Raw genomic sequence first — 11,786 nt, 5'->3', positions numbered from 1 at the left:
TGTCAATTGCTCCACCACCTTATGTCCCACAAGCTCACAACCTGGGTGCCATTTTCAACTCCTCTTCGCTTCCCACACAAATCCTGTCGATTTTATTCCCACTGCCGTTCAGAAATATTTGCTTTCTTTCTCATGTTTGCTACAGTTATTCAATTCCTGCAATTTCTTGCCACTGGGTCTGTAACATCCTCATTCTATTATAATTAATTCCTTTCCCCTCCACAGTAAAGCCAGTAAACTCATCTGAACCTGCAGGACCCACTCTGTCCTTGCCCACTGGAAACATGCATAAGAACTGAGAGAGGTGGTAGGAAGCAGAATGGTGAGCAGGCATCACAGTAAGAGGAGAAGGAAAAAATCTCTATTGGGAAAATACAATGCAAGCTACTAAATAAATGCTATAAAAATGGACATTTCTTATGCAACCTACACACATGCTTCTAGAAGTCTAGAGCCTTTCCCTGAAAATGCAATAAACCTGCAGTACTCTAAGTTCATAACCCTTGTGTACAAACTAATAGCAATTACCCAGCTTACTGAGTACAAAGAATTGCTTTAATTTTATTTAAACAATCTGTGTGGAGTGGCACCTATCACCATAGTAACAGAATACTTCATGTAGAAATTTAATACAACTTACATAAATCACCCACAGACCAAGCAACTACTGGGAAAATTGCTTGCTGGATTAAGAGAGATGCAATAGGTACACTAAGCTCTTTTATTCTATCTTTCTGAAGTGATTTTCCATTTCCAGTTATTTCTCCCTTCTGTAACAGACATCATGTTGCTTTCCTTAGGGATCTGGTCATATATTAATTCTTACTTTGCATGTAGAGATTTACACCTCTTCCTTTTTTCTAAAATGAGCCAGCACACAATTCAGTCAGAAACCACAGCCAGTATTTCAGCACCAACTAAAATCACTGATACTTGCTCATATATCCTTCAGAATCCAAGTGCTTACATGCTCTAAGTCAAATTTCAGCTGCTCAGATGATTTCTCTACTTGGTGACATTCTCAGAGGCAAAAAAAAATCCACTGAAACTATCAACAGATGAGAGATAGGAACCAAGGAAAAAAATGTACATCCAAAGGAAAAAAAACAAACTCAAAACACTTCCAGCACCTCTAAATAAGCCTTATGAATCCAAACTGTTTTATTATTGGCACGCAAAACAGAGCTTGTAGCACAATGTATTGTGCAGTTCTTAAGTTTTCAATGTCACTTCCAAGACAATTTAGAGGCAAATAACGTCTTAATTTTTCAGTTCTGCTTTTCCTCCAGTAGCGCCATGTCGCAGATATCTTTTGTGAAAATCCTTTTCTTTAGGATTTTTCCTACTGAGAAGCTAAGAGGCCTCATATTCTTAGCTTAGCTTAGCTAGCTTCTCAGGAAACCTTTCCTTCTATGTCTTTTAGTATAGTTATAATGTAATATATATATATATATATATATATATATATCATAAAGTAATAAATCAAGCCTTCTGAACATGGAGTCAACATTCTCGTCTCTTGCCTCATCCAAGAACCCCTGGGACCACTGTCACAGTGTCATGGTAAATAATCCTGGTTTTAAAAATACAACTGCAGCAAAATATTTCATGTTTTATACTTGTCTAGCTAGTCATTTTGCCAATAGAAAAAATTAAATTATTGAACTGAAAAAAAACCCCTAATATTTAGGTAGAGAGCATTCCAAGCTCAGCTACAGCTTCAGTGTTTCATATTAGATCACCTCAAATGTATGCATTTGTAATGGATTTATGCAAACAAACACATCATAGTCCTGAAATAAAGATAGACACTACACTAATTTATGCTTAAGACTCTTACTGGTTCCTTGGCAACACATGGTCTCTGTAACTCACTGTACTGAACTGGAATTTGCTTCACTGTACCTGGTTACAGAGACTGCTCTGCCCCTGGGAAAGGAGATCAGTGTCCAAAGTAGTAGAAATGCAGAGTCTCAGGCTTCACATCTACTGACATGACCAACACAACAGATCACCATTAATCATGGAAGTTACCATCTATAAAGAATTACACAGTAAGAGGGGCATATCCTGTGTACCTCACTCAGATGGAGACTGTGATGCCACTCAGGGTGCACAGACACAGTGCCCACATCAGTCTTGTAAAGAAAGCTTTTGTTTAAAGGAAACATGAGATACAAAACCACGTTTTCTCTCCAGTCTACACTTTATCTGCATTTTCACCAACTTTCTGCAACTTTCTGCATGTGGTTCCATGAATGGGTTCCATAGTCCCTGACTCCTTCACTGTCACCTTGACTCACTCAAGCTCCATTTCTCAGAAAAAATTAACAGCTGCACTGGTTTACTAACATATGCCATGTCAAAAAGAATACTTTTTTTCACAAGTTATTCTGCTTTATGTTTCACTTTTCCCCATGTTCAGATACTGTCAGTCATTAATCTGGAAGAAAAGCAAGCAAACAAACAAAAAAAAAGCCTAAAAATAACAAAACAAGCCAATACCAACTCATTTTTGCTTTCCAGTCACTAAGTTTTTTACCTACTAAGCAACCTTGAGTATTTGGTGGTTTTTGGGTTTGGTTTTTTTTTTTTTTCTATCCCCTTGGAAAAGAAATTACTTTCTCTGAGAGTGGAAAAGAAAACAAATTCACCTTTACAGGGTGGCAGCTTCATAAGCTACTTTGAAAATGTCACATCACAGACATATACAGCAGTACACAACTTCAGGAAGAAAACCCCATACCTCTTTACAGCATCTATCTCAATGACAACTAATGAGTCATCAAATTAGTTCTAGCAGAGGTTCATCCCAACAAACTATTATTGACTTTTTAATCTTTCAATTATTCCATGCCTAATTCCATTTCAAAAAGCACTTCAAAACTTAAATCAAAAGAGAATATATATACAAGTAAGCCATTTCAAGGGGAAAAAAATCTGTATAATCAAATAGCAGAAACAAACTACCAGAATCAGAAAAAGGCATTGATGCTAAGTATCTCAGGCACTTTTTACATTACATTAAATTACATCTGAAATTTTCCATAAAAGTGTGCATTAAAAGAAATAAGCTACTTTACTATGAAAAAGAGAAAAACATTGCTAAAGGGCATACATGAGCATACATTTAAACTACTTTGATATCGCTTCTTGTAAACAAACAACAGTTTCATGCTTCCCACCATCCTTTAGTTTCTATTTTTGACTATATATACATTATATGCATTACACATTAACTTTTAAAAGTGAAGAGAATAACTTCACAGATCAGTATGTATCCTGAAATACCACTACTCAGAGCTGCTTTGAAACTATAGAACAGAAAATCTTGCATAAGAGCAGCACTTGAAGGATACACGGTAAGTTAATTCCTGTCAGCATTACTGACAGAGTTATAATACTCTCATATGAAGACCCTTTTGATTTCATAAACATAGGCAGATATTGCCTGTGAATTGTTTTCAAGGGGAGCTATTTAGTTATAATTTTCCCCCACATCTATCTAGCTACCTATTTGTACAGTTCCCCCTCACCTGAACACTTAACAAATATGCGGCAGTTTTGTATAAACAAAAAATATATACACTGTATAAACAGAGTGTTATGCATATAAATAGGAAACTTCAAGAATGTGGCCTCCTCATCATGCAGTATTTTTATCTAAAAAGGCGGGAAGGAAATTATTATTACCACAGCAGGCTAACAATATTTATCTGCAAACATTTGGTAATAAAGTTGGGGTGGAAAGAATAATGCTAAAATTGTAAAGGAAAAACTTTAAAATCTAATATGCAACTGTCTCCAGCAAACACATGTTGCTTTGAAAATCCCTACAATCTGGAGGCCCAAAGCAGCTTTAATGATGATCCAATCACAGCTTCACACCACTAAACTATTAAAACCATTTTATTAGCTAAAGATACCGGAGATAATTAGCAATTTGGTATGACCTGAAATTTTAACATTTTAAGCTATATTTAGTGAGTCCTTAAAGTCCTTAATAATTAGGACTTAAAAACAAAAGTGAGGAATTGTGACGGAAAAGATGAGAGACAATTTGTTAGACTGGTACTCAGGACATTAATTATTCTTCTTCATTCATGATTCTGACACTGTCCTTAGCAAATGAATAGAACCACTTCATATCACTGCATTTCAATTCTGAGTCAGAGCAGGGGAGCTAGGAAGGTAAATTTCCATTTTATCCTTCTAACTGGAAAACAAGCCTCTACTGACATTTCTCAGTGAAACTTAACATTTGAAACATTTATCTTTTGAGTTTACAGCCGTGTGATTACAAAAGCCACAATGACATAAAAAATAGTGCATTTCCCAAGAAATAATTTGTGATTCTTTTCAAGATCTTTTATCTGAGAAACAGCCATGGCTAAAAGCCCAACAGAAATATCACCTGGGATGGGAAGTGCATCCATTGGGCAAGGAATATATGGATGCTTTCTCTTTTATATCTCAAATGCCTTTAAATGGGAAAAAAGTTCCAAACCTCTCAGCTAAAGCAGTGCACAGAGCACTTCTGTGTGCTCTATAGCACAGCTTTTAGCCCAAAATCACAGGTGCCCATAAAGTCCAGACAGTGCATTTGTGTAGGATTATCTTGGTCTCTCTTTGCTATCTTCCATCCTGCCTGCCACCTCCCAAACTGCATCACTCAGGTTCTCACCCTGTGTCATCCAAAATCTGAGGTGACCTCCAGAAGTTGCCGTGACAGCTGATGACAGAAGTGTGCTCTGTGCAACAGTGCAAGACAGATCCATGTCAGCCAAGTGACTGCTCTCCATCTCCACCCCGGTTACACAGCATTGCTTCCACCACAGCTCTTCAAAGAGGTCTTTAGGCAGAGAATTAAGTGCACTGAAGCTTTTCTAAAGGAGTATTTACAGGCCTACAGCCATGCTTCTACTGCAGCATGCTCCTGAGTAAATCCCACCAGACACTAAAGCTGCAAGATAAACATCAGTGGTTCTAAAACTAAATAAACACCACAAATCATTGTGAAAGCTGATTAAGGAAAGTAAAAAACATGTGATGAAGGCTACTAATAATCACTATTAAAGAGCAGCAAAAGAAATAGTGTGTTCAGCAGCAAAGTTTTCTTTACAGTCTAGTAACTTACAAAGTCAATATAAAATTTGACTTTCCAGATATTCCCAATATTTCCAGGGCTTCAGTTTTAAAGAAGAAAAAGCTTCTTTAGTGAAACCTTAATGAATTTCTGAGGAAAAAGAGCATTGAGAATAAAAATAAAAGCTACCTACAGATTGCCTAAGAAAGCAAGAAATCTTCTGTTCCCTAAAGTTATCAGTGTAGCTACTGCTACCTTTCTAAACCAAAATGAGCACACTCCAAAGGACCAGTTCTTGAACCCTCTGAAGCTGAATAACCCAACTAACTAAGTCAACAGCAAGACTTCCATGAACACCATCAAGAACAGGTTCTCATGTTCTTCCTGATACTCATTTGTAACTGGAGTAATTCTGTCAAAACAAATCTAAATTAATGAATGAACCAAATGCAAACAAAGCACAACCCAAAGCAATCTCACACACACAACCTGTTCACCCATAGCCCTTTAACATCTATCCAGTACCATCAAGAAAAAACAGACCTTTTTTATACATAGCAAAGGAAACAGAAAGTACAGATAATGCTCAGCCTTCAATTCCTACTGAGAGACAGGTATGTGTAGGAGAAAGAATGCAAGGAAATGGTAGCAAAAATAATAACAGTCTCACGGATTTGTTTGTTTTTTAAATTCTTTTTTTCCCCTCTAGTTTTTTTGCAAGGAAAGAGTTTCTTATAAAAATGAACAAGAATGCAAGCCCTGAATTAGAGAAGCCACCAGCAAGGAGGACAGTATTACAAGTCAAAACCTGCAGGAAGAGGCTGTGAAACAATATCCTAAAATCCTAAGGGGGAGGAAAAAATACCTCAGCCAAAATAAAGCAGCTGCATAGAAGCAGATGATTAGTGCAGGCTACAGTGATAACTCGCAGTGGTCTGAGGGACCTGCTCTCACTGGCAAATATCCACTGCACACTGGCCTGTCAGGCCTTGGGCAATGTGCAACACACATAGAAAACCTGAGAGTCAAAACAAAGCATGTTTTTGGCATGCCCCATGTCTTCCCCCATTTTATGCCAAAATCTGTCTCTAACTCCGGCTTTTCCAATTATTTATAAGTTAAAATATGGACACTCATTAGGTTTTCATAGACTTTATCCTTATAAGAGTGATGCAATATTGTCATTTTAATTCATTATCCATTTAGCTCTGATAATGAGGGGGAGACCCAATATAATTTAATTCTATGAAGAAACACAGTATTACAATTACCTTCAAAATGTGCAAAATAATTCAAGCAAGCCACTTTAAGCTTAGTGCTTTTTCATCTTCATCTTGACTAAAAAATTGGTTTTTTGGTTTTGGTTAATAAACGTAAACATTGGCTATAACTTGAACAACATAAAAAATTCCTAATAGAACTCAGCTACCGAAGTTCTGTTTTTAAATTTTACAAAAGTCTTTAAAAAGTTCAAAGTTATTAAAAGTGTACAGACTGTATACTTTTACAAACCTTTAAGCATTATAAGAAATTGTTCTCTGCTGTTAAAAAGAAAAACTGCAACATTGCCTTCTGTAGATTTTTTACAAAAAAAACCCTAAGCTAGTAAGGTACTATAAAATACTTTGCATATAAAAAAAAACAAGATTCTGAGGCAGAAAAACCATGTGATAATGAAAGATTTAATTTACAGCCAAAAAAAAGCACAATGAAGAATCTCAGTGTGTTCAATGAGCATATTAAAAAACAGCAGCTAAGACATTTTGAAATGCACCATTAGAATGCATTTAAGTTGAGCACAAACCACGTGTTGGAGACTACTAATGGAATTTTTCATTATTGTTCTTCTGAATACAGCACAATTCAAATTCAGTACATGTTTAAATTTAGGCACATAAATGCTCCTTTTGACTTCAAAGTATGGATTCATGAACTGCTTTCTGATTGCAGAATTATGTCATTTTTGGAGAAGGTAAAAATGCTGTTCTCCACAGGTATTAAAGTAACATTTATTCTCATCCACACTGAAAAATATACCTAGAGAAATATCAACCTACACCACAGTCAATTAGCAGTATCATGGATAGGGATGAATTTTTCAGAAGAATTGATAATGACCTAATTCCTGGGAAATACTGCTGTGGTTGCTACTTTACTCACTTTCTCATTAATAGGGGACACATGAAAATTGATCAGGTGCCTCCTTCCCTCATCTAAGAACTATCCAAAGACAGTGATGCACAGCTACTGTGGAAAATGACCAGTCTGGACAGCTGAGTCAGAAGTTTAGTTTTTCTTAGTTTGGTGCGATGCTTGTGAAAACCAGAAAGTCTCCTCAGGGCTCCTACTGCCTAGCCCACTCTCTCCCTTTTCCTCCACTCTAAATTCTCAAGTGCAAACCATCCCCCAGACTTCTGCTTGACAGCAGAGAGACTTTATAGTTCAGCAGAACAACAGACAGACACAGAGACAGACCTAAGCCACAGGCAGAAGGGCAGGGAAGGTTCCCAGGTTTGCACTCCCTAGTGAAGCTCATTAAGCAAGTTACTTCTCAGTAACTACTTCTGGATTTCTTGAAGGTAGGATGTACAAAAATATAATCAAAATATTCTAATTGCCCCATGGCAACATGTTTCAACAGCTGTCTAGATGATACAAACTTTAGGAAAGAAAGGATTACTAAAGTTCAATATATACAGATCATTTGAATCAGACAGGTAATTAAAATTTAAAGACAAAATATAAGAAATTAAAGATGCAAATTATCAAGTAGTTACCTCATTTTATAGTGATTATATTATACTAGAGAACCCAAGATAAATATTACTGCTGAGATATGCAGAGCCATATACACAGAACAACACAAACTAGTACTATAAAACCAGAAAACAGAATTATTTAGAAGCATTTACTAAATATAGTATTCCCTTATTTTGGTTGGACAATGATATAGCCTGTGTTAAACAAAATTGTGGGGAAGAAGGAAATAGCGATTTACAGTTCAGAAAAAAATAAACTGCTAAGCAGACTGTCTCATACCTGTTGTACTATTGTTGTTAGTTCCAGACAGAGTTGTATGACATTATTTCTTGTTACTGAGTAATCTGTGACAGCAGCAAAAGGTGATCTAAAAATAAAAGAAAAAAGAAAAAGTTGAATAGCACTAGCATATATCCACTTGCAGTTTTAAGTTCCTCTTTCAGAAATTCCATTTATAAAAGCATTTCTAACAGTTTACTTCTGGACTACCTTTACTCCCCCAGAAGAAGCCCAGCTGGCCTTCTGTATTGGTTTGGGAATACCCTTATAAAGACAGCCAGAGGCACCTCTTCCTCCTGTGTTATGAACGGTGTCCAGATGTGAATGAGATCAGAGAAGCTTTTGGCTGATTCCCTGGGATTCTTGGGATTTGATCTAATATCTGGGGGAAGCAGTAGAGGGACTTGGAATAGGTAGAATCTAGAGGGGGAAAGAGCATTTAAAGCCAGAGATGCATCAATGAATGCTGAGAAGTGGCTGCAAAGCCTAAACTGGAAGCACAACCCAACATTCTCACACACTGTGCTACAGTCAGAATTGCTTAGTGAAATGAACAGTGTAATCCAACATTCACAGACCTTACCTGCATGTGTCCTAGCCTTTAAAAACTTCATATTAGGATGTTTAAAATGCTTGCCTACCTGGAAGTTGGTTTGCCTTCTAGAGGCACTGCTAAAATGTATTTGGTTAGTGAAGCTGGTAGTCATCTGATGTGTGTTCTACAAACCTCTCAAACTGTAAGCTCATATATGTGACTCATTCTTTATTCAACAAGTAGCCAAACACTAGGCAGGACTGTTTTCTCTAAGAGGAGTCAAGAGCTAGACTTTATTAGGACTTTATGGGCATTATTAGCATCACAAAGATAGCATTTGTCTCAAATATACCTGCTTCCAACATTTAAAACACACAAAAAAACAAGTGGTAGTGAGGTTGTCTTTATATCAGGATGGGTGACTAATCCCTTCCCCAACTGGCTTCTTTCATCACTTCACATACAGTTGAATATACCTTGAATAGTTTTACAGCACTGCTTGGTATTGTGCCTACCTTATTTAAGCCTGAAGACATTTCCAGTACAAAGAACTTTGCTATAAGCAAGTCCAAGTGATAGCTGTAAATACTCTGTTTCTACTGGTACTAACAGGTTTTTAAATTACAGTAATTCTAAACACAGAATTACTGAAATTTTAGTGCAGGCAGATTTAGAATTGTCCATTAATAACCCCATGTGAACTCCACTATCCCTGATGGTTTCATCTCATGCTCTCTTTCTTCTCTAGGACTCTCAATCCAGCCCTGATGGTTCACAGGACAGAATTAACTCTCAGGTGCTTAATTAAGTCTAACAGCTTTAATTTTACATAATACATCACACAATGATATACACTTTCTGCCTTTATTTTCTAGAAAGGAAACCAGTACATTCTTTTAAAATGAAAGTACAGACACTGGAAGCTAAGGTAAGTTCCAAAAGGTGCCTTAGGGCATTCACTGGACATAGACATACAGTCACAATTCAGAGTCTAAATTTTCTGCAGCATATGACAACCATACAGTAGGAACACACTCGAGCAGGCCAACCCACAGTCACACCCAAAGATCATTTCTGAAGTTTAGGAGATATATGAGCATATTAAAGGATGAAAGGTAACTGAACTGCTTGGTTATGAACCATAACTGAGTTCAAGAAGTATTTGGACAATGCTTTCAGGCATATGGTGTCATTGTTGGGGTGTCCTGTGCAGGGTCAGGAGTTGGACTCAATGATCGTGATGGGTCTATTCTAACTCAGGGTATTCTGTGATTCTGTGATAATTGTGTTTGAAGAAGTACATTAGTCGAGATGTAAAAAACCACTGATTTTTCCTTCCATAATTGTAACTATCGAGGTTCTGAAATCTACCTGAAACCTTGATTTAAAAAGGTCATGTTCGTTTAGGAACTTACTTTTATTGAAGATGAATGGAATCAAACCAGCAAACGGTATTATTTTACTTCAAGTATGGGTGTTAATACAATTTGATCCTGAAATTACACAACTGGAATCTATTTGACATTTCACAGCCTCCGGCATTTCTCTAAACAAAAATCACACAGTAGGCTTTGGCTTCTAATACCACATCATCCTCCCTCATACTTTTGTAATTCAGTTTGGTTTCACGGTTCATGAGAAATATAAGAGTATTTTTTACCATCATTACTCTTAGTGAAAATCATTAGAAATGCCCCAAATAAACTTTGTTGACTTTAAAGAGCAGGCAAAGGGACTGTGACATTACTCATTTTAGTTACATTTAAGTTATCCCAGTGAAGACTTACTGGCAACAGCATGTCAAGCAGGCAGCAAGGGTGTCAGCAGGAGGAAGAAGACTACTACAAATCCACAACTAAGATGTAAGATCTAGAGAAGTGCTTCACAACTTAAAAGGACAAGGAGGCACGTCCATGTTTTAAAAAAACTCTGCTCCTGCAGAAAACCAAGGGGATCCTCCAACTGCCTCCTCTGGAAGTCTCTGTAGCTTTTAAACCAACTCCGTTGCATCAATTTCTGCAGATGCCTCTCTGGGGTATTGCTGCAAACTGGACCAGCAAAATTGCAATTTCCTTTCCTCCCCATCTCCAGTTCAGACCATATCCCTGGAGGCAATCTACATGCACAATTACACAGCCACTTCTACTTAAGCATCTAGATAAATGGTAAGGGCCTCTCTAAATATTTGCCTCCAAAGGAAATGTATTTTGGGATTCCATCCCAAACCTCAACTTCAGTAGGCAAAGTCCAGCAAGATTCAATGTAACCACATGCCAGCAGTTTCAATCAAAATAGCAACAGAAACTTCACTGTAGGATCCCCAACTGGATTTCACACGAGACACAGTGTAAAATGCCAATCTGACAAAAAAATCTCTTCATTGATAATATACCCATTGCTTATAATTTTAATACAGCCCAATATTAATGAATGTGAATAGATGAATCAACTTGTATAAATGCAAATAAAGCCTACATATACTCTAACTTCAGGTGGCTGCTAAAACCCTTTCTTCCTTAAGACCTGCACCAGGTATAAGAAATTCCCTGTTTAACTTCTCTCTACTTTAAAAAAAAAAAATCCTTGGCTTGGCAGAGTCATTTCTATCACCTTGCAATTTCTATGCTTTTCTTTCAAAGTCACATTTTTCACAGACCCTAGGACCTTCAGGTCTGAGGAACATCATACAACTCCAGTGAAGAAAATTCGCTGAGAAAAACTTGCAATTTTCAACACCTGTACTGCCCAATTTGGTGCTTTTAAATTTAAACAGGAACTAAAGAACTGCCTTGGTCTGGGGCCACGTGTTGTCCCACTTCCTCCTGTAACATTGATCTCAGTGTCTCACCTCTCACAGTAATCTCCAAGATATTTCCAATACACATTTCCCTCTTTGTGGAAGATTTTTTACTGTTTCTCATGTAATTCATTTGTTCTTCCTTCAAAATTGCGATTTCCTTGCAACACCCACATGAAAACACCTTTGTAGCTCCACAGCACATCTACCACATGCCCTTTCCACTCATTTCCTCTTCCAAACCTCTGCTGGTTTCCCATTTTCATTATTTGTCTAACCTTCTACACCTGATATATTAAGGAAAATAAATTTACACAATCACGTGAATG

General features: G+C 37.0%; 1 protein-coding gene across 1 annotated transcript in view; it reads right to left on the bottom strand.

Annotated features, from left to right (window-relative positions):
- Nucleotides 1-11,786, bottom strand: part of CNKSR2 (connector enhancer of kinase suppressor of Ras 2) — a 172,762-nt gene that overhangs the window by 140,685 nt on the left and 20,291 nt on the right. The window contains 1 exon segment of the mRNA XM_031060212.1: nt 8,126-8,213. Within this exon segment, the coding sequence (XP_030916072.1) occupies nt 8,126-8,213 (88 nt within the window).

Source organism: Geospiza fortis, unplaced genomic scaffold, assembly GCF_000277835.1.
Source record: "Geospiza fortis unplaced genomic scaffold, GeoFor_1.0 scaffold161, whole genome shotgun sequence".
NCBI lineage: Eukaryota > Metazoa > Chordata > Aves > Passeriformes > Thraupidae > Geospiza > Geospiza fortis.
Note: the sequence above shows the minus strand (reverse complement) of the source record. Positions and strands in the feature narration are given on the sequence as shown.